Source organism: Ambystoma mexicanum, chromosome 10, assembly GCF_040938575.1.
Source record: "Ambystoma mexicanum isolate Mex_15411 chromosome 10, UKY_AmexF1_1, whole genome shotgun sequence".
NCBI classification, from domain to species: Eukaryota; Metazoa; Chordata; class Amphibia; order Caudata; family Ambystomatidae; genus Ambystoma; species Ambystoma mexicanum.
Genome location: NC_090932.1, coordinates 1,015,094,180 through 1,015,118,203, shown reverse-complemented (window position 1 = coordinate 1,015,118,203; position 24,024 = coordinate 1,015,094,180). Strand labels below are relative to the sequence as shown.

The 24,024-nt window shown below is 49.3% G+C and overlaps 1 protein-coding gene across 1 annotated transcript in view; it reads left to right on the top strand.

The window, feature by feature from the left end:
- CCDC150 (coiled-coil domain containing 150) overlaps nucleotides 1-24,024 on the top strand; it is a 917,521-nt gene that overhangs the window by 301,733 nt on the left and 591,764 nt on the right. The window contains exon 6 of the mRNA XM_069618819.1: nucleotides 4,265-4,381. Within this exon, the coding sequence (XP_069474920.1) occupies nucleotides 4,265-4,381 (117 nt within the window). The remainder of the gene's footprint in view (nucleotides 1-4,264; nucleotides 4,382-24,024) is intronic.

Here is a 24,024-nt window from a genome sequence, read left to right as displayed (position 1 = left end):
TTATTTTGAAAATCTATATGCTGAAACAGTTGTCTTTTTCTCCTCTCCCACACATATTCAACTTTTTATACACTTTCCTCCCCTAGCAGCCATCCTTCTTTTTGTTTCCCTTCTATTCCCTCCTGTGAGAAACCAAAGGTTGCCTCGCATACCAGTACCCGGGGATCTCTCTCTCAGGTGGACAGGGCACGGCCATAGTCTTTGGATCCAGACCCTGGGGGGGCTGCACCAGTGCGGGAGGATCACCTGGGTGAGGGTTCTTCGGGGAGATGGTAAGATGCGGTGTGTCCAATGTCCCAATTCCGCCGCCTCCCCCCTTTCTACACAAACATTGGGCCGAGGAAGAGGGCGACTGAGAGTAAAGAAGCTAACCCTTACATTTCTCATTGGGCATGTTCTGCAAATCGGGTCAGGCAAAGTCAGGCACTTGACTTTAATCACATACATCTGATTCCCATTAGCTCTTCCCACATGGATAAAAAGCGGAACCTAGAGACACACTCTGAGCAAAGCTGACCATGAGAAAGGAGCAGAACTTCCAGGGCGAAGGTGAACATACTGGAGCAGAGCGATCGACAGAGGGAGCAGAGCAAAGGGTAGAGAAACCCAGGAGATCCTTATCGAGGTTGTTGCCTCCGAAGAGCCATGAAAGATAAGCGGAGAAGGCCAAACAAGAAGACAGCATTGTGTTTCAAGGACACCAGCGACCCTCCCGGGTGAACGACCGAGTTGGGGAGGCGAGGCAAAGCCTGTGTTATTAAACTTGACACGTGAATTAAAACCGCAAATACAAGAAAGCAATGCACACAGCTGGTGAGTTGGCGAGTGACATAAAAGGCTGGTGTGTGTTAGGGAAAGATTGAAGTTGCAACAGTATAGCTCACAATTGAAGGTTGCACACATGTGGATGAGACGCGAAGAACGGCAGACCTGTGGTGAACTTTTAAATTACCGATAACTGTGAAGCCAGTGATACGGAGTGGCGCAGTGGTCCGGCGAAAGGAAGTAGCCCACTCGACAGTCTCCATGCGAAAGGTAAAATGTTTTGTTATAAAGCGGCAAGGTGAATGAACTCTAAAATGCTTAATGGTCAAGATTAACTCAGGCAAAAGGGGAAGTGAAAATGTGAATGAATTACCCAGACCAAGAGACACATTAGGGCAAATAACACAAGAGTCTGAGCTGAAGAGAAAGTCGAAGTGGTCCTGCAGAGGTTTATGGTAAAAGCCTGGCACATTCGAAAGTCTTCGACCTTAGGAGAAGGTCCGAGCTCGGCTGAGGGAGACCTATGTGAACTGGAAGGGGACCCCTAACAAATGTGAATTAAGCTTGGGGAAGAGACCCCCTGCAAGTACTGTGATTGCGAGTTCCGAGCCCGACGGAGGGAGACCTACGTGAACTTTTTGTTGAACTGTGAAAGAACTTTTGGAACGCTTGAGTAAGTGACTTTAACGTGGAAGGCCAGGCGGTCCTCGATCCACGTTTTTGAACTGCCTTTGTTTTGAGAACTTGATCCAGAGTGTGTCATGCTATCTACTCCGTGCTGTCCAACGTGGGGAGGAGAGCTGACTCAGCCACTTTGATCCTTTGTTATAACACTGATTTTCCTTTGCATACATATTCCCCGTTACACCCTTTTTGTATGAGTGATAGGGCAGGCATTAAGTCTGGTTAGTATAGGCCATTTTGAGTTGACAAAGACTATGTTTTCTGTATCGTTTGATGGTAGAGACTACTCCCATCATAGCTATAGGGCAAAGTAGGAGTTTTTCCAAACCCTGAAAATTGAATAAAGGTTTTGAAACTTGTACCTCTTGTGTCAGTGTCATACTTGTGATACCATGCCTCACTTACACTCCCTACGTTTTCCTTTTGTTTTCTTCCCTTCCTTCACTTCTCCAGTCTTTCCCCTTTTCCTCTTACTTTTTTTCCCCTTGAACATCTGACCACTTGGCATATATAACATATGTGCACATTTACTTTCATTGACCTGCACACACCTAATAAACCAGAAGAGTGCCCTCATGAGGAGCTTGACTCAAAGATTTATCTGAAAACCGGGACTTTTGACCCACTTTCAGGAGCTTGTTGGCTAAGCAAAAAGCTTGCTTTAAAAAAAACAACTATTGACAATGCCAATAGTTTGTGATTTTGAGTAGGCATTGGAAAGGCATTTGCCAGACACTGTCATAGTGGTATTAACTGCCCATAAATGGTAGCAGCTGCAAAATGGTGAGAGTACCGGGGAATCTATAAAAGGTGACTGACAAAAGACTAATACTTATACACAAGTAAAAAAGGTTGGCTTTGCCCATGCTTATTTTTAACAAGACTTCAGTGAAGGACATATATAGTGCTTATACATCGAGTGGCTGAAGGCAGACTTGGTAGAGCCATTTGTATTACACCTTTACAGCTCCAATTAAGTAATTATATTTCAGAAGGACAAATAAAACACTGGCAGGCACTTCGAGCTTAATGTTTGACCGTAAGGCTTGATAAACATAGCTCAAACAGATCCTAGGAGGTGGTGCTACAATGTAACCTAATATCCAAAACAAAAAAAATATTTCTGCCAAAAACTGCTACTTCTGGTCCGCCTGATGCTGTCTGTGCTTGTTGTTTGGTTTAATGCAGTAATGTGGGTGAAGGGATGGTGTCTGGGCCTTGTATTTCATGCTGATGTCTGTAGAGAAGTGGGGCATGGGGGAAAAGGGACATGCTCCCTGGGCGACCCAATGGGACAACATCGGCCAAGTTTAAACTTTACTTTAAATCATGTGTAGTATTGTACTATTATCACATTGTGTTCTTTTGGTAAACATTGACATGTTGGGTAGATATTTACTACTTTACTTTCCAATATGCACGCTTACTTACCCTCAAACACCTGCTATGCGCCAAGAGTTACTATACGAGACCACATGACATATTGAATTACTATACATTTCACATGTAAAGGGTTAACGTCGAATTACACCACTAAAATGAATTCTACTTGGCCTGGAGGAAGGAGATGTGGAGGCAGATGATATTGAGGCACGAAACACCTTGTTACATCATTCAAGGCAGAGAAACAAATGCCATGTAAATGCTAGCCGATCGCTTATTAATAGTTCTATTTTGTTATCTATAGTTCTTTGTGGAGGAAAAATAAGTAAAATGGTATCCATTTTATACGGTCACTGTATACCATTATATTCTGTTTGCCACTCGCCATGTTTAAACCACTGTCTTTAGCTTGCATAAGAAGAGACGTTGGATTGCACTGTACATTTCACAGATGGGAAATCGCTTTGCCCACCGCGAAAGAATGCTCGCTTCACTGTTCACGCTTCTGACATATCTCCCTTTTGGCATGGCTAAGCATGTTCTCTACTTTCGCTTTTTACTGAAAGGTGGCTTTAGTTGGAGAAGTCATATAACAAGGACTCTTGCCTGCCTCGAAGCAAGGGCAAAGCTTTAGGGAGTATATTCACCTTGGAGAAATGTATTAAGCTATGCTGTCTTCAATGATACACTAACGAGAACGGCAGAGTGCAGCTGGCATCAAAGGCTGTATAATGAGGGTTTGTTCTCCGACAGCAAAATTGCCAGGTTGACCACCCCTCTAGCCATTGGAAGTCATGTATTCATGTGTGTATAAGAGGCCAGGGCACAGGAGGGAGGTGGGGGGTGGGGGGTGTCACTTGCACCAAAGTCTTGTATTGACATTGAGATGATATGATAGGTTATTTATAATGCGCTTAATACCTAGAGGTTTCTAAGCGCAGACCCGGGGATCGAACCTGTGGTACTACGTGTCGTCTTGTTTCCAAGGCGAGCATGCCCCTGAGCTATCCTCCCGAGACATTGGTTAGGTGTCTCCTACTGATTTAGTAATAAAGTGTTCATCAATCCACTGGAATCGGGAGTGTTCTTTTCTTCCACCACATCTTGTTTATTTAAATGCAGAGATCCCTGGTAGAAATTGTTTTCTGTAATCGCATTTCAAACTTTGAGGCCTTCCCCACGCCCCCTGTACATCTTTGGCAAATGCACCATTTAAGAAGTTCTGTTTTTACCAAGTTATTATATACAGGGGTTCAGAACTATGTGCTTGCCATGGTCCACGCAAATATTTAAAGATGGATGTGTGGGTCTGTGCACTTTGTGGTGCAGTGTGTAGCTGCAATCTTGGCCTCTGAGTAGTCCTGCATTTTTCAGCACTGCTTCTCAGGGATACCTTGTTTGCAGGGCTTTAACAGACTGTTTTGGTTTCCAGTTGCAGGAGCAGCTGTCGCAGGAGACAAGCCTGCGGGCCTCACTGGAGGATGCCCAGGCCGCAATGATGCGCAGAATCCAGGACCTGGAGAAGGTGGTGGAGGCCGAACGGAAAGAGGTGAGTGTAGCTCCACGCCTCTCGGTGGTCGATTGTGTGCTGTTAGTTCCTGTGGTCACCCTGCAGTACTTATTTTAAAGAATTGGCAAATAATCGAGATTGGAGCCCCCCACCGGATTTTCACAGTATCAGAAACTTTATTTCGAATGGATCGGGTCTTCCAAAGTATTCCACATCTTTGACATGTAATGTCCACAGCTGTGCACTTCGGAAACTTTTTCAGCAGAAGGTGTCCTGCGTCGATGACGTCTGGTCGATGTCCCTCGAAGGCCTCCGTCGAGCACGACGTCACTGGATGTTATAAATAGGACGCACAGTGCCTGTAGCCTCAGTTCCGTTTTTTCCGCGAACGTGTTGCTTCGTGAAACTCGGCGTGCCACGTGTGTTTCATCGTTGAGATGTATTTTTCTTCGACCCCTCTGACTCCGCGGTCTGGCTTCAAGACCTGCTGGGACTGCAAGTCGAAAATGTCGATCACCAACTCGCATCGCATTTGTTTGTGGTGTTTGCGTGAGAGTCACGACACTGACGACTGTTCAAAATGCCAGTCGCTAACTGCCAAGGCCTTGCAGGAGCGGAAGGGGAAGCTCCAGGTAGGTAGGGGTTCCAAGCCCAGTAAGTCCTGAAAATCCAAGTCCGAATGCAAAGGGGTGTCCACCGACGACTCAAGGGGCGACTCTCCACGTCGGGAGGAGGCCCGGGGTTCTTGGTCCCGGAGTGGTTCCCGCCATTCTTCTTCCTCGTCGCACCACTCGAGGAAGCGCTGTCACTGGTCGCCTTCCCCGTCCTCCTCGGAGGATGGAGACGTGAGGAAGTTAGCATGCCCGACATAGTCCTCGACTACGGAGGAATGGGCTGCTTTTAGGGAGCAAATGTTAGCGATATTTCAATTGCAGGGCACGGATCCTGTCGTGCCTTCTAACAAAGCTGCCCAGGATCGGTCTCGTACCGTGGCTCGCATGCTTTTGCGCTCGGGTCCACGACGCGACTCGCATTGCGAGCCTTCGAGGTCCCGTTCAGACAATGATTCGAAAGGTCGTAAGAGACGTGCTTCTAGGTCTCGGTCCTTGTCCCCATCGAGACCGCAGCAATCTACTAAGGGTTCGATGCCGGCGTCGACTCGGTCGGCGCCGTGTCCACCGACTCGGATGTTAATGCTTTGCAGTCTTATCAGCCCACGTCGCAGTCAGCACCAGTGTTGTCGTAGACTCCGAAGCCTTCTGCGCTCACGATGCCGAAGTTGCCGACGCTCTTGGTGTCGAAGCCCTCGGTGCCTTCGACGCCTTTGGGAATTTTTGCCCGAAATTCGCCATTGGAGTACCACGATGCGGTGGATCCTCCTAGGAAGGCTACGGCGAAGTCTGTGAGGTTAGTATTGGACTCCAGGCCCTCTTCTGTCCCCAGACCGGGGTTTCAACTCCCTCTGGATGACATATATGAAGAGGAGGAAAGGTCTGATTTTTGTGGACCATGGTGAACTGGATGTGGCTCCAATTTTTTCTGGAGACAGTCAGTTGGAGGAGTTGAGGCAAACCCTCCATGATGCCAGTGGGCTGGACACTTCTCCGGAAGTGGAATTTGGTAGGCCTGAGCCTGGGGCTCATGCTGAGTCTTCATACAGGGGGCTCATGGCTTGGGTCTCGGAGTATCTGGGATGGTCCAGTCCTCCTGAAGACTTTGTGCAGGATGATCTCACGGACATCTTAGATCAAGGTCCGTCCTCTGACCCGGTGTTACCATTTCATCTCACCTTACAGAAAAGGGTGGCAGCTGCTTGGCAGTCACCGGAATCTCTTCTGGCTGTTAATAAATCTTTGACTAAAATGTACTGCCCTTCCGTTAGCGACCCCAGCTATTTATCCACTCACCGCACTCCTGAGAGTTTGGTGGTTCAGGCAGCCACGGCCACCTCGAGGCAGGCGGCGTACCCTACCATCCCTCTTGATGGATGGTTGGGCTCGTAAGGTATTTTCTGCTGGGAGCATGGCATTGAAATCGGCCAACTCCACTTGTGCCTTAGCAAGATTCTCACACACTCTGTGAACTGTGTTTCTTTAGCAGCTGAGCATATTCCCGAGTGGGAAGAAAGGGATGGCTTCCTGGCTCTCGTGCAAGACGGCAAGGATGCTATCTGTGAATCCCTTTAGTCGGGTTTTGATACGGCAGACAGTGTTAGCCGGTCCATGGCTGCGAGCACCGTTATACGCAGATTTGCGTGTTTGCCAAAGTCGGGTTTTGCTCCGTATGTGCAAAGCCGTCTTCTGAACATGCCCTTTGATGGCGCACATTTGTTTGGCAACAAGGCTGAAGAGAGCCTTGAGAGGTTGCAGACTTCGAAGGCTGCGGCGGAATCTTTAAGCGCAGCCGTGCATCAACCTTCGCCTTTTCGCCCTGGGGGACAGCAGTGGAGGGGAGGTTCTTTTCGTTACTACTCCTCCTTTGGTAGAACGAGAGGGACCGCCAGTCAAAGGGACCAACGGAAAAGTACCCATGGTGGTCGGGGAAATAGAGGCGTAAGAGCCACTCAGGCAGCTGCCTCTTTGCCTTCAGGCACTGCCGCAGCCGCTTCCAAACAGTCATGAGGCCATGTCCTGTGGTTCACCGGTTGGGGGCAGACTGTCTCAGCATCTAGAAGAATGGCGAGTCATTACTTCAGATGCGTGGGTTCTGGATACCATATCCCACGCCTACTGTCTTCCCTTCCTAAAGCAGCCTCACGACAATCCACCGGGGAAACTCTCTTTGAAGCTTCCAGATCTGCTCCTTGCGCAGGAAATCTTAACCCTGCTGGAGAAAGGCGCTATAGAACTGGTGCCTGTAGCGGAGAACAATGGATGGTATTCCCCTTATTTTTTGATCGCCAAGAAAGGAAGGGCATTGAGACCCATCCTGGACTTGCGTTGGTTGAACAAACTTCTCAGGAAGGACAAGTTCAAGATGGTTACTCTTTCTCAGGTCCTCGAGTCCCTTCAACTTCAGGATTGGTTGGTGTCACTGTACCTACAGGATGCTTACTTTCATGTGCCGTTTCATCCCAAGCACAGAAAGTACCTGAGGTTTGCGGCTGGAGACTAGCACTTTCAGTTTCAGGTCCTGCCGTTCGGATTGACCTCTCCCCGAGGGTCTTCACCAAGCTAATGGTGGTGGTGGCAGTGTAGGAGAGGCGAAGGGGTATTCATGTCTTCCCCTACTTGGACGACTGGCTGATCCGGGCGCGCTCTCCCGAGAAAGCGATGGATCACCTCCGTCTCACCTGCCGCTCCCTCCACAAGCTGGGCTTCTCTCTCAATTTCAAGAAGTCGCATCTGACACCTTAGCAACAGCTCCAGTACATAAGGGCTGTGTTGGACACGTCCTTGGGGAAGTGCTCGCCTCCCAAGGTGAGGGCTCATCACATTGTGCAGATGGTGGACAAGTTTCAACATGCCCAGAGTCTCCCGGCTTTCGAATTCTTAAGGTTGCTCGGCCTCATGGCATCCTGCATTTTCCTGGTGCCAGAGGCCAGGCTGAGTATTAGATCCCTGCAATGGGTCCTCAAAATGCAATGGTTGCAGTTCTCAGACAAGATGTCGGATCCCGTTCAGATTCCCCTCACGGTCTCACAGGATCTTCTGTGGTGGGCCAACAAAGGGAACTTGATGAAGGGGGAGCCATTTGGCAACCATGGCCGGAGGTGACTGTAGTGACGGATGCTTCCCTCACAGGATGGGGCGCTCATGCCGACTACTTGACCGCCAGTGGTCTTTGGTCTCTGTCAGAGTCCAAACTTCACATCAACCTGTTAGAGCTGAGGGCCATCAGGCTAGCCCTGAAGGCTTTTCTGACAGCTGTACGGGGAAAGAGTGTCCAGATCATGATGAACAACACAGTGACGATGCATTACCTCAACAAAAAAGGGGGTAGGGTCACTCCCGTTGTGCAGAGAGGCAATGCAGCTCTGGTTTTGGGCCATCCAGCAGGGAATTTCGATCTCGGCAGTTCATCTCGCCGGAGAAGAAAATGCGGTGGCGGACGCCCTGAGCAGGCAGAGCACGATCTCTCACACTCATTGGCTCAGGAAGTCCTTCCGGAGATCTTCACCCTTTGGGGAACCCTGCAAGTGGATCTCTTCATCACCAGTGTCAACCGGAAGTGCGAGAGATTCTGCTCAAGGGAATTTCCTCCAAGAGAAGCCTTAGGAGACGTGTTTGTAGTGGATTGGTCATTCCCATGCTGTACGTGTTTCCTCCAGTCCCTGTCATTCGTCAAGTGTTGCAGAGGTTACGGAGGTTCGGTTCCCACTTGATCCTCATAGCTCCGGATTGGGCCAGGTGAGCATGGTACCCGGACCTTCTAGAAAGGTCCATCTGCCCTCTACGCTGTCTTCCCTGCCGAGAGGATCTGCACACGCGTGCGAGGGTGGTAAGGGGGGGTCGGGTTCTCCATCCAGAGTTCAAGACTCTCAACCTTCACGCTTGGTATCTGAAAGGTTGAGGTATAAGGATTGGGACCTCCCAGATGATGTGATGGAGTTGTTGCTTTCGGCCAGGCGGCCTGCAACAAAATCTGTGTACCGTTGCCGTTGGCGTAAGTTCTGCGACTGGTGCAGAGGACACAATGTTGATCCTTTTCAGTGCTCCATTCCTATGGTTTTGTCTTTCTTACTTTATTTGGCCCACAGGGGCCTTCACTTTGGTACCATTAAGGGTTACCTGGCGGCGCTGTCTATCTTTAAGCGCTCGTCTGAAGAATGTTCTTACTTTAAGATTCCTTTGATTTCTCAATTTCTTAAAGGACTGACTAATGTGTTCCCACCGTCCCCTATCCAGGTGCCGGTTTGGGATTTGAATTTGGTTTTGAAATTTCTCATTGGTGCTCTGTTTGAACCTTTGCACTCTTGTCCTTTGAGATTACTGTCCTTCAAGACAGTGTTCTTGGTTGTGGTTACTTCCGCTCGCAGAGTGAGTGAATTGCAGGCACTTTCCTCTAAGCCACCCTTTACTGTGTCCCACATTACTTACGGTACACCCGTCCTTTCTAGCCAAGGTAGTTTCTGAATTTCATTTGAGTCAGAAAGTGGTTCTCCCATATTTCTATCCTCCTCCTCATCCTGGTAAGGAAGAGGAGCGACTTCATCGATTGGATCCTAGGAGAGCTCTGAGCTTTTACTTTTCTAGGATGTCCAGGGTCAGAGTGGACGATCAACTCTTTGTAGGCTAAGCTGGACACTGATTGGGCCAGGCTGTTACCAAAGACCTTGTCCAGGTGGATTATCCTCACCATTACGGATTGTTACCGATTGGCGGTTAAGGACCTTCCTGAAGGGTTGCAAGCTCATTCCACTAGGGGCGTGGCTGCTTCCACCGCCCTCCAGCGGGGTGTTCCTATTAGGAATATTTGTGATGCCGCTACATGGACTTCGCTTCACACTTTTGTTAAGCATTATTCCCTGGATACAATCCATGGTCAGGATATGGCCTTTGGGAAGGCAGTTCTTTATTCTGCAATCTAATTGGGTACTCTAAATTATTTTCCCTCCTCCATTTACTGGTACTGCTTTGGGAGTCTGTCAAAGATGTGGGATACGTTGAAGGACACAATCCATTCGAAGAGCAAGTTACTTACCAACTGGTAACGTTCTTTCGACTGGATGTTCCTCCAACGTATTCCACATCGCCCTCCCATCCTCCCTCTGGAGAATTTCCTATGCAATTGCAGCTTCTGTGTCCGCAGGGCTATGTGCAGTCAAGCAGGCATGAAACTGGTGCCACACGTTCTGAGGGAAAAACCTAAAACTGAGGCTACGGGCGCCGTGCGTCCTATTTATAACATCCAGTGATGTCGGAGGCCTTCAAGGGACATCGACCCGACGTCATCGACGCAGGACGCCCTCTGCTGAAAAAGTTTCCGAAGTGCACAGCTGTGGACATTACATGTCAAAGATGTGGAATACGTTGGAGGAACGTTCAGTCGAAAGAACGCTACCAGTTGGTAAGTAACTTGTTCTTCTAAATCATACACAGTATAAAAACCTAACCCAATGCTTGTGGTATATAAACCAAAGCATAAACCTCATTTAGAAGAACAATCAGTAATTCAATGTGAGTTAAACCTAGAGTAACATATTCAGAATGGCAAACAGATGTTCATGGGGAGTAAAACCACATTCGTTACTTTTAGCTTGCACAAAGTAATTCAAGGGCAGTATACCATAATGGTCATAACCTTCAGTGTTATCCAGCAGCTAGAATAAACCCAGTATACCAGTAGTGTTGCAGGGCAACACCTTGCACCAATTGTCACTTATTCTACTTTAAGAATTGATACATTTACAATCAGATAACTTTTCTGAACACAGTTCAAAGCTAGTAATATAACTTAGATACTTTTCAGAATAGTGGAACCCAATTCTAGTATGAACTCAGCACTGCATATAGGAGAATGTTAAGTTCTACAAGGTGAGTAAAACCTATTTGGCAATTATTACAGTTGTACAAATCTTGTTTTTCAGGTCAGTGAAACACAGAGATATGGTAAGCAATAACGGTTAACTCTTTTAGAAAGGCCTTCTGCAGTTGAAGGTAAGCAAACCCCAAAGTAGACTATTTTAGAAGTGCACAAAAGTAATACAAGGAAAACAACTCCTTATGTAAGACTATTTTAGAAATTCCCTAAAGCAGCTCAGGTAAGCAAAGCCTAATTATACTCACCTTGCATAGCAGTGTGCCATTCTTAAAAAGTGTAAGACCCAGTTGGTGAACATTTACAATAATACTATTCCAGATATAATGAAGTGAAACCAACTATGTTACTTTTTAGAAGAGTGGAATACAATTCACAGGTAAGTAAGAACTTTTGTAACTAATCACATTGCAGAGAGTTACCAAACCAACTAATTTACAAGTAAGTAGTTCTATTTCAAGGCAAAGGCCCAAACCTTTTTAGTCCTTCCCTATTCTTGGAGCATGAGTGTTCTCAGTGGCAGAGGGGGGACACTAGTATTCTAGTGGCAAACCTTAGGCATGTCAGGATAGACACAGAATGCAGAAAAGTCAGAGTTCCAGAGATTATCTCTTCCAAAAAGTAAGTACAGACTTTAGAGTTAGCAGAAAGGGTCCAGCGACTTTGTAGAAGGCCTCCTAGAGGCGTTCCAGTGTTGTGCCTCAGGTCGAACGATATGGACTAACTTCAAACACACAAATCACCACCAAAGCTACACAAGATTCACACAAGACGTAAGGTAAGTATTACCCAAGCCAACACAGTACCTCCGGTGAGAAGAAGAGCTTGGAGTCTGACACCTTCGGGATGAAGGAGCACAAGACCCTGTCTCTGGATTCTTGGTCGGTGTGACTGAAAAAGGGACACTGGAAGGGAACTTGCAGCAGCAGTCCACAGAAAAGGCTTCTGACATAGGCTTCTTCAAGGCTTCTAACAGCTCTGTAGTTTTGGTGCCTTTTCCAGGTGCCTGAAGAAGAACGTTCAACGCTGATCGGATTCTCCTCTCTAATGTGGTCCAGCACTCTGGTGAAGGGATGTCAAGAACTTGCATCTTGCTTCTGGAGGACCACGTGGGGAACAGCAACATTTCTGCGGGAAACAGACTACAGAAGAGGTTGCACTGCACTCAGGTTTGAGGTCCCCTGGTATTGGCAGTTTGCAGCCCAGCAAGGTCGCAGCACGTCGATGGATGCCTCTTTTTGCAGGTCTTCTCAAGACTACTGATCTGATTCTCCTCTCTAATGTGGTCCAGCACTCTGGTGAAGGGACTTCAAGAACTTGCATCTTGCTCCTGGAGGACCACGAAGGGGAACAGCAACATTTCTGCGGGAATCGGACTACAGAAGAGGTTGCACTGCACTCAGGTTTGAGGTCCCCTGGTATTTGCAGTTTGCAGCCCAGCAAGGTCGCAGCACGTCGATGGAGGCCTCTTTTTGCAGGTCTTCTCAAGACTACTGATTCTCACCAGCCTCTTGGTGGGAGTTGTCTTTGGGACTCCCAGGTTGCTTGGAAGGGAAGGATCAGTTCATGCTCCAGTTACACAGCATGCTCTCTGGTCGCTGGAATCAGTTAAAGCTGGTGTTTCTTAATCTTCCTCTTTGGATTCAGCTCCAGTGGTCCGACTACCTCGTCAGCTTCCAGTATCAAAACTTTTTACTGAACCCAGATGTCCAACAACTTTGGATGTCAATGTTCAAATACAAACATTAAAAATCCCATTCTTTCAAGTCCTTACCCCTCCTTGCCACATGCTAATATTAGAAACGTTCAAACGATGTGGCCTCCAGAAACTCTCAACCGAATCCCAACAAGCCCAGAAGCCCCTTGATTACCCTAAACTTCAAAACACAAAATGCTTCAAAGTTGGACCAACAAAAGAGTTGAACGATCCTAATCTCAAAATGGCCATCTCCAAGCGCCTAAAGCATAACACACCATTCCTTCTTGGAGGCTCTTTCAGGGTTTACTTATAGTCTGGACTTTCTTCAGTCTACCTGCTTTCACCAGCTCTTTGAAGACCTCGGAGGTATAGGGTCCCTTGCATCAAGTTCCTTGTAGTCTCTTCCCTCAACCTCTGGTTTCTTCAGTGTAGACCTTGTTGATCTAACCACTCTCTGAGTGTCTCTTAGCAACCCCAGGACTTGGCATTCACAACTGGTCTCTCCCAGGCTTTGGGTTTCTCTGCTACAACTTCAATTAGTCTCTCCCAGAACTTGGGTTGAATATATAATCTTGCCCCGGAACCTCCCCTCATTCAGGGACCTTTTCAGGCAGAAAATATTGTAACCCTCCTGCCACAGGTCAGTCAGGAAGTGCCATATTTCAGGCTTCCTTCTTGGCACTGGGCCTTCCACCTCTCTCCAAGCAGCTGGGGCTCTGGTACTTGGGGCTTTGAATTGGCTCTTGAGAGAGTAGCCGCTGCAGTTTGGTCAAGTAAAGTGCCATCTTCTCCTTGTATCTCTAGGCTAGCATAGAGGGCATCTGTTATAACCATCTTTTTCTCCTCTTCCTCCTTATTTTCTCCTTCTTTTATAGTGCGTTAGGTGAAGGGGGGATTGCACTTGTGAGGGCCCTTCAAATTGACTGGGGCCGTGGTTGTTCTGTTGGCAGTTTTGAATTGGTCTTTCGCTTCAATTTCCACTAGCATATATTTGAAGTGATAGTTAATTGGTAGTGCAGTGGCTGATTAATTCCCACGAGGTCAGTAAAGTCTTGTTATGTGGTTGCTGCTTAGGTAAAGGTCCCTGGTGGTCTAGGTAGGTTGCAGCATTTTTGCTGCTGCACGGGCTGGGGAATGATGCTCGGTACAGCCCATGTAAGTTCGGTTTCCTCTCTTGCTGATGCTCTCTGTCTGCATGAACTCTGTCTCTGATTGCGGCGTACAGATCACGTGGGGGCGCCGATGGTTAGATTTGCTGCAGGTAGTCCCCCAGTACTGCTTTTATCTCTGGTGGTTCTTGGAGCAAGAGAAAACTTGGCCTGCACCTCGAGTCCCAGGCATTCAGTGATGCAAATGTGTACTGAACGTAAACTAAATGGAACATGGGCTGGGGACGGGAATTGGGGCCCTCCCAATTGCCACCACCCTCTGGGGTAGGACTGGGTCTGGATTCCTTCCTGGTAGACCTCCCACCCCAGACTGAGAGGGGCTCCCACCCCCTCTTTGACCAGGCCAGGGAACCTACCTGATCACAGTATATTGTACTTAAGGGCTCCCTTAGAATCAAGAGTATGCACACCTTACACTACGGTCATGGACCAGTTCTGTAAGAATTAAAGCAAAGATGTGGTCTAGTCCCGCGTAACCACAGTCCTGTGTACCGCCATAAGTGACTATGAAGAAAGTTTTCAGGTGTTGATTTAGGACCTGAAAATGGTTTAGTCAATGAAGGGTCAGACCCTGTTGAAACAAGTATTTGACAGGTATGTTTTATATGATGTTGTTAAATCAAAAAAGTAATTACCTGTCAGAAGTACTTTTTTAATGACATGGGTATGGGAAAGTTGGCTTCCAAACAAACTAAGATCCCATTGAAAGAAATATTTAGCATTTGAATCTGGAAGATGCTACACTACACATCACTGGTAGGACTGGACTTTTCCAATGAAGTTTTTTCGACAAGGCTTTATTCCCCGACTTCACAGGTAAACACTGCTTTGTACTCCGTTCAAGCATGAAACTGTGAAAGGTCTAATGCTGGAAAAGACAGTTACTTTCATGTACACAACGTTTCCTAGTTCATGGTTGTACATGCAACTCTCCATAAAGATGGCTGCCTAGATAGTTGGGGCTGGAGCCCATGCCATCTTCAAGTGCCCTCCTGTGGCCATTTTTACAGTAGCAAACCTGACTGAGGTTGCTGTTGCAGCAGCCTGGATCTGATCCCCCCTCATTCACATCTAAAATTACACAAATAAGGCGAGGTTATGGATAGTGACATGCTCCAACCACTAAACATGTACAACATTAAACATTCATGTCAAGCATTTCCCTACCACTTTGTATCTTTTTTTTTTTAAAAACTTTTCTTTATTGGCAAGAAGCAGTAGCTGGCGCGTTACACATTACAACAACAACTCACGTTACATATTTTGAGGTGTGGATGACAATGCAGGCTCTATAGAAGATCGCATACATTCATGGGAGCAAGTTAACTTTGCAAGGCCATTCACAGTACAGCCTGCTCAGGTGATGGGGGAGAGGACAGAAGCTCTAAATCCACCCTACTGTTCAGATAGCTACAAAACTCAGTCCATACATTTTTAGGGCGAGCATTCACAGGCAGCGTGTTGATATAGTTCTCTTCACACATTTGTGTCCAGGTAAGGGCCTTTAACCACATCTCTAGCAAAGGGGGTGATCGTCGCTTCCAACACTGCAGAATGCATTTCTTGGCCACTATCGCCGCCACATTCAGGAATTTAGCGACCCGCCTTGCCTCAGTCCCCTTCCAGAGCCCGAACAATAGAGCCAGGGGGTCAGGATCAATCCGGAACCCCACCATCTCTGAGAGGGCCCCAAGCACCGCCTACCAAAACGGAGCCAATGTCCCACAGGACCAGAACATGCGTGCGTGGTCCGCATCGCTGGATCTATATCTCTGGCAGGGTTGGGGGTGATCCCGTGCAAATTTCCCAACTGCGTGAGGAGTGCAGTACAGGCGATTGAGTAATTTGTATTGCATACATCTAAATCTATAATTGAGAGAGACCTTACGTGTGTGTATGCACATTTTGGCCCACATCCCATCAGTGATGTCCAACCCCAGCTCCCGGCTCCAAGCATCCCGGACAGTGTGGGGAGGTTCTACAGCTTGCGCAATCAACATTTTATACAGGGCGGACAGTATGCCCCTACCCCCTACGGAATTACCAATGTAGCAGATCTCGGAGGACTCCGGGGGTTCGTCCGGATACGAAGGCCACATGTCTTGGACTGCCTCTCTGAGTCTAAAGTATTGCAGCAACTCCAATGAGGATTTGGAGTGCCCTGGCCTCCATGTCTGCGGGGTGATGAATTTCCCATCAGGGAACAAGTCGGAGAATGACTGATATCCCAGGTCCAGCCAGTGACGCATAAGAAGCTTATCGTGTGTGGGGGCAAGGCCCGGGAATGACCACAAGCGAAGCCATTTGTAGTACGGGGGGGGGTGCCAGAGCGGGGTAGCAGAACCTGTCTCCACGGCCTGATAGTGGAGGCCACTGGGTCGGCCGGGGCGTCCGAGTGATACGAGTGGAAGAAGATCAGGGACATAACATTTACCTCCCCAGTCGCGAGGATCTCAAGCTTAACATGCGGGGGAGGGTCCTGGTGATGGTACCAGTGTGTAGCGTGCTGAGCTTGTGCGGCTATCCAGTACTGGGTGAGATCCGGTGCATTGAAGCCCCCTTTCTCGTAGAGTAGTGTCATATGTTGCCACTTCCTGCGCACGGCACCAGAATGCCATAGAAAGCGGGCGGACCCCGCATGCAAGTCCGCCAAGTATTGTTTCCCGGGCCAGAGTGGGACATTAGCAAATATGTATAGGAGCTTTGGAACTATGACCATTTTGATTAGGGACAGTCTACCTGATAGTGAGAGGGGGAGGTTCCACCATCTCTTCATCCTGGCCTCAATATATTGCGCGGCAGCCCCATAGTTATCAGCCAATAGAGAGGATTTCAAGAGGGACACCTGGACCCCTAGGTACTTGATGCCCTCGGGGGCCCACTTGAGTGGGAATTCGCATGCAGGTTGGGAAGTTGCGGGTGTGAGGGGGAAGATTTCTGATTTGGTGTAGTTTATAGTGAAGCCCGAGAATGTGCCAATTTTGATTATTTCATGAATGATTGGGTCGAGATGGACCGAGGGGTCTCTAATGTACAGAAGTACATCATCCGCGTAAAGTGATATAATTTCGGGGGTATCCCGTAGCCGTATCCCCTTGCGTGTATGATTGTCCCTTACACTATCTGCCATGGGCTCAATGGCCATCGCGAACAGCAGGGGAGAGAATGGGCATCCCTGACGTGTCCCTCTGTGGAGGGTGAAGGAAGCTGATAGATGAGAGTTAACCAGGACTTTGGCCACGGGGTTAGTATATAGCAGTTTAATGTAGGACAGCATGCGCGGGCCGATTCCCATCTTCTCAAGCACCGCCCACAAGTATTGCCATGAAACCATGTCGAACGCCTTTTGGGCATCTAGTGTCACGGCAACCGCGTTGGCTTTAGGGTCAATCCTCGAGATGACATTGAACAGACGCCGAATGTTTAAGGCAGTGGAGCGGGCGGGGACAAAACCACTTTGATCCGGGTGGATCAAATATTTCATGATGGGGAGGAACCTATTTGCTATGATCTTGGCAAATATTTTGGTGTTGGTATTAATGAGGGACAGAGGTCTGTAGGAGCCGCATTCATCAAGAGGCTTTCCCGGCTTGGGGAGCACGATGATGACAGCCTCACGCAGGGACTGGGGGAGGGTAGCAAGGCGTAGCGACTCATCCCAAACCTCGTACAGGCGCGGGGCCAGTAGGGCGACGTGCTCTTGATAGAACTCGGCAGTTAGGCTGTCTGGACCGGGAACTTTTCCCTTAGGGAGGGCCGAGATGATCGCGGCGATTTCATCAAGGGTGAAGGGTGTGTCTAATTGCTCTTTAGTGGCATGAGATATAAGGGACATGGGGATGCGGTCAAGGAGTATATCCAGATCTTGCGTACTGTGCTCCTGCTGCTGAGCGTAGAGGGTTGCATAGAAATCTGCAAAGGTCTTGATAATGGGCTGGTCGGCCCAATGCTACACTCCATTATTGTCGATAATACTATCAATCTGGGCTCTGCCCCCCTCGGTCCGGGCCAGACGGGCGAGGGTTCGACCAGGCCGCTCCCCTTCGCAGTACTTCCGAGCCGCAACGGGTCGGGCATAGTATCTTATCTCGCTGAGGGCGAGGGACTCGAATGTGTCAAGTTCAGTTCGTATCTGTGCTAACTTGGATGGGGAAGGGGCGGAAGCGCACTCATGCTCTAGTTCCTTGAGTCTGGACTCGGAGCGGCGTAAGGAGTTCCTAATGTCTTTCAGGACACCAGCCTCTCTGGAGATACACATGCCCCTGATGAAAACCTTGAATGCCTCCCATCTTACCCCATCTGTTGTGTCGTGGCGTTTGTTGTTATCAAAAAACGAGGATGTCGGCCCTGAAGACAATATCATGTAATGCCTCTGACTTAAAACGCCAATTGGAGTGACAGGGGAGGGCTGGGTGCAGAGCTATGTCCAATGTGATCGGGGAGTGGTCGGATAGCGTGCGCGGCAGAATCTGCGTGTCGAGAGTTTTGCCAATGAGCCCAGCCGAAAGAAGGAAAAGATCAATTCTGGAATGACTGTCGTACGCAGAGGAGTAAAATGTAAACTCTTTAGACAGTGGGTGGAGCGCTCTCCAGGCATCGACCAGACCAGCAGGGACCATGTGTGCTTGAAGGCGACGAGCGGCCCTGGACATTATTCTGGGTGCAGCTCCGGATCTGTCCAATTCGGAGTCTAGAATGAGATTCATGCCCCCCACCCCCAAGATAATCGGAACCCCAACATATCCTTGGAGCATGGCGATAATGTGATAAAAAAAATCAGGCGCATCTATGCTCGGGGCGTATGCGTTAACCAGAAGGCATTCTGTATTAGCGAGTAAACAGTGGAGGATCACATACCTACTCTCTCGATCTATGTGGCTGGTATGCAGGGAGAATTCCAAGGACTTGTGAATTAAGGTGAGGACACCCCTGGATTGTGAGGAGTACACAGAGTAGTATTTGTTGGGGCCCCATGCCGGGGCGAGAGAGGACGAAAGGTGTGCGAGGGCGTGGGTTTCTTGCAAGGGAAGTATTTTGACCCCGTGTCTCTGGGCATATGCGGTTATCCTGCGGGACTTCGTGAAGTTGCTGAGCCCTCTGACGTTCCAAGACATTAGCCTAATAGCCACTCAGTAGCTTTCAGGGGGCATCCCAGTAACGTGTGGCATCGTTTGTTGAATATTTGCCAGCTAACCATGCAATGGCACGCTGCATCGCGCCCGGAGCCACTACTACCCTGCCATTTTTGTTATAACATCCCACAACTGTACCCCCTCTCCCTCACTGCCTCCCCCAACATAGCAGTGCTCAAAAACCCAACCGCAGATCCAATGCGAGCGTGCCAAACCCAACGGGGCAACGCTTGCCTGCACGCCCAACTGGGGCGCAACCAGTGATCATAACAAGCCAAACTCGGCGTTGCAACTGCAGCGGGGGGCGCTGCTGCCGTGTACCCAATTTAAATGATTGATCGGTGCAATACACCGTATATCGTGCAGCGGTAACACATGTCAAGTTTCCGGGAGACATTACAACAAGTTACGACTAGCAAAGGATATACAAAATAGAGGATCCATGAGTAGGCAAGGAAGTGCAGATGACAAGTGTGCCAGTAGTACAGAAGGAGGCTCACATACGGGGGTCAAGATAGGCCACCTCAACCCTCATCCCCTGGCACGTCCACAGGACCAGGAAGGGGGATATGGGATTCAATAAATTTTACCGCCTCATCCGGGACAGTGAAGAAATATAGCTTATTGCGATGGGTGAGCTTCAGTCTTGCGGGGAACAACATGGCGTATTCCACTTTCCTTTCTCTGAGCAGCTTCTTCACACCATTGAACTGCCTGAGCTCCATTTGAACATTAACGGAGAAGTCGGGAAAGATTCGGATAGTCTGAGACTCCAATTTCAGTTCACCCCTCTCCCGGGCCAAGCGCAGAATGTGATCCCTATCCCTGAAGCTGAGGACCTTAGCAATAATCGGCCTGGGGAAATCGCCCGGCTTGGGGCGAGTGGCCAATGCTCGATGGGCGCGGTCAATCGTGAAGAAGGGGGGGGAGTTGAGGATCGCCCAAGAGGTCTCTCAAGAGGTTTTCAACAGCTTGTTCCATTTTGCCTTTGAGGGCCGTCTCCGGGACCCCCACAATGCGAATATTGTTCCTGCGGGATCTGGACTCTAAGTCGTCGCACTTCGCTTTGACTTGCTTCATATCGCGCACCAGGTCTGAGACCGTGTTTTGAAGTGTGTGCACCTCATCCGCCTTGGCCCCGATCCTGGTCTCGGCCTCAACCAGCCTAGCGCCGTGCTGATCCAGTTTGGCGCGCATTGAAGCGACACTGGCGTTGATGTCATCCAATTGTTCATGGAAATACGCAAAGTTCTTAGCCATGGTTTCCATCAGTGTTGTGAGGTCTGGCTGAGGGGAACAAGCCGGTGCCTCTGGATCGTCCCGAGGCAAGGCAGCCTCCCCCTGTCTAGAGAGTGCTTTGGCATACTTGTCCATCGCCCCCGCTTTATTGGCCCCGCGTGATTTGCTGGACATATTTGGGGACACACTGAGACCCCGGAGGGCAGTCTTTGTAGGATGTAAGCACTGAGGCTCTGGGCTCCTGGAGGGTAAGAGGGTCAGGAGACAAGGGAGGGCTTCAACCTCCCATACAACACAGGGCCGACCACTGTATAGAGACTGGGGCGAGATACCCACTAGAGAGGTGCGTTTCAGGGCATCAGTACCTCAGTGCAAGGGTGGACAGTGCGTCAGGCAGATCAAAATGGCAGTATGATCTGGAGGGGATGCTGTCAGGCGGGATGCACCTAAGGGGCGGCAGGGGGGCCGCAGGCTGTCAGTGCCGGCCGTGGAGGGCAGTACCGTCAATAGGCGCTTAGAGGGTGCAGGGCGCCGGCGAACGGATGCACAGTTTGGGGATGCAGGCAAGGTGTCACAGGCAGCAGGGCGGTGGTCGATAGCCAGGAACGGAGGGGCGCCACACGGACCACCAGGGGGGTTGTGCGATCTCGCCGGGGTTAGGGGCACATAGTCCAGGGGGAGCCTGGTAAGTGTGTGGGCAGCTGTGCCCTATGAAATGGGGTGAGCGCAGCCCCCAGGAATATCAGCCTACAAAGGCGCCGGTGCGTAGAAGTCCCAGGCCCTCAACTCCTCACCTGCATGTGCCAAAGTTCAGCAGTGGATGAAGGCGGCATTCACAGCGGCATCAGACCCACAACCAAGAGCGGCAGGTCACTCACGAGGCATCGGCAGGAGGGCCACACCGTCTCAGAGGCATCCGGACCACCCAGCCACCTGCACAGGGCCGGGGAGCCCGGCGGGGAAACTGCTAGGTGACTTCATTGTGGGGGACCACTCCAGCAGCCCCCGCGGAGCGATGGAAGGAATCCGCACATTGCAGGGACGACATCGCCGCCGCAGTCGCTCCCCAGAGGCAGGTCGGAGTGTGGGCCGCGTGGGTAGGCCGCAGGCAACCGGCCGCAGGAAGAGTGGGGCCGGGGAAGGAGAACAGGCCCAGGCAGCCAACACACACTGAGGAGCCAACTCTCGTAGGACACTGGGGGGCGGGCCGCAGCCGGAGTACGCGGCCCCGGTGCTGTGATGTCTGCTGTCCTCGCTGTGGGGTACCGCTCTGGCAGCCCCCGCAATGCGATGTAGGCAGCCCGCCTGCTGCAGAAGTGATGGCGCCGCCGCGGTCACTCCCAGGGGCCAGGTCGGAGAAGGGAGCCGCGCGGACAGGCCGTGGGCATAGCGGGCTGCAGAAGGAAGCGCTGGACCTAGAAGCGTGCCAACCAGAGAGGAGATCTGGCCCGCCGCTCCAAGCGGCCACAAACAGCACAGCGATGGAGAGCTGACTCTGAGGACCCAGGGGGGTAGGGGCCACAGCTGGAGAATGCGGCCCAGGAGGCCTCAGTTGTCTGGCGCCCAGCCCAGGAGCGAAGCGGCCACACTGCTCATATTTTCGCCCCGAAAAAGACCAGTACGTTGTAGGGTCGCTGAGCAACACAGTGCCCACGGCCTCAGCCACGAATGATGCAGGGAACCGCTGATTTAGGCGGATGGTCGGCAGCCGGGCCACGGAGCAAGAGATCTAGGCAGCCATCTTGCAGGCTGCTCAACAGCGCCCCCCCCCCCCACTTTGTATCTAAATTTAGATGGGTTGATGTGAAAGTTGCACATTTTACAATGTACGCTGAACTCTGACATCTTTTATGCCTGAGCCTGTGATGAATCCAGTGATGTCATCCCTTCCTCTCTGGAGAAACTCTCTTCCCATGTGGCCAGGGAAGGGAAGCCGCTACCTGATCCCCGACCCTGGGCTTGGCTGTCTGAGGATGGACTGCTTGTAGTTGGGAGTGGGGACCCTCGTGGGAGGGAAGGAGACTTGCTGGTAGACGCATTGAATCCCCTTTCCACTCGGGGTATGACATTTCCCTAAGTTCACCAACCTTTATGGCCTATTGTAGTACAGATCCTGTCCAACCACTCTGTACTGAGGACAGAGCTCCTTTTAAAATAAAAAAAAATAAAAAACATTTTTGGTTTGCATATCACATCACAGCTGTTCCACATTTCAACTGATCGCAAGGTACACAAAATAGTAATACATAACCCTTTCCTGTCATTTATCTAGTCAGCAATCGGGTATATTTGCACATTTTCAGAGTTTTCCGTGACAAGAGAACTTCAAGCCATCAGGTCTTGGACATAGTCTATTCACCATTAGAGTTCTCTTCATCGTATAGAGTTCTACTCAGATATGTTCTAAATAGAGTCCAAATATCTTTTGGTCTACTTGTTGTAGGCGTCATTCCTATATAAATTTCTTCACATTCATTGACGTATGTTAATCCTTTAAGGAAATGTTCTGTGCGAGGGGCGTGACTGCTTTTCCATGCTTGAAGAATACATTTCTTTGCTATTACACATGCAACATTAAACAGTATTCTAGTTTTCTGTGGTACTTTCCCTATACCCCCAAACAGATATTTTTGGGGGCTGAGCTGCGCAGGGATCTGTGTTAAATCCTCTAGAATTCTCGCAACCTCCCGCCAGAACCTGGTGATCAGTGGACATGCCCAGTACATATGGAAAGCATCCGCTCTGGGGTTTCCGCATTTCGGACAGTTTCCAGATATTGTGTTGTAGAATTTCACCATTTTAACTGGGATATAGTGGAGCTTATTCAATATTTTAAATTGTATCAGCTTGAGGCCGGCATTTAATGAGACTTTTTTAGACAAAATGCAATACCTTGACCATTTCCCCTCTTCTATAGTTATGCCCATGTCCCTCTCCCATGAGCCTCCTATGAGACTTTATTATTTGTTGGTTGTGAGTGAGTTTGGATTATGTTGTATAACTTCGACACCCCTGTACCAGTCTGTGAATATAGTGACTGGAAGCATGCATGTACGAGTGGTTCTTATGGGTATGTTGGCCATCGTTTCTTAAATGCTGCTTTCATGCAGTGGTATTGTAGGGTGGCCAATTGGTTTATCCCCACTGTGTCCCGTTTGGGATCATGTCTCTCATTTTGATCTCATATTCCGGAACCCCTGTCTTATGTATACTGGTATCGTATGTGGGTTTGATGCCTGGGAAATTCCATAGCAGGCATGCAAGTCATATGGTGTGTCTATTTGTAGTCTTTTACTGATCGCGGCCTAGGCTGCAATCGTGGAGGTTGCCAGGTCGAATTTACATTCATCCCTGTGGGTTTTCGTAAATATTATGGAGCGTAGGTCAGCTGGTCGGTCGAACTGAGTGTCGCTCGATGGGGACATGTGGTCTTCTGTCTGCTGGATCCTGCCAGTATTTAGCGTATTGTGCTTGTGCCACCAGGTAGTACAGCTCGAAGTTGGGTGCAGCAATGCCTCCCATTTCAATGGGTTGATATTGATATTGATATTTTATTTCTATCACGCTCATACACAAGTGTTTCACTTGAGCGTTCTACCAGTTTCTCCCATTTCATTCTGTTAGTTCTGCCATTCCATATAAATGTTGTTGCCATGGATCGCTGGTTTTCAAAGAAAGGCCTGTCTGGCCATATTGGAACATTGCTGAACACGTACAGGAGCTTGGGAAGCACCACCATTTTAAGTACTGCAATGCGGCCAATGAGTGATATAGGGAGTCTTGTCCATACTTGTAGTTTAGTATGGATTGTCTGTAACAGGTATTCGTAATTGTCAACGTATAGGAACGTTCTGTCTCTAGAGACGAGAATTCCGAGATATCTGATGCAGTTAGGGGACCATCTAAGACCATGTGTATGTGTAGGGCAGGTAGTGGCTGGTGTTAATCGGAAAATCTCGGATT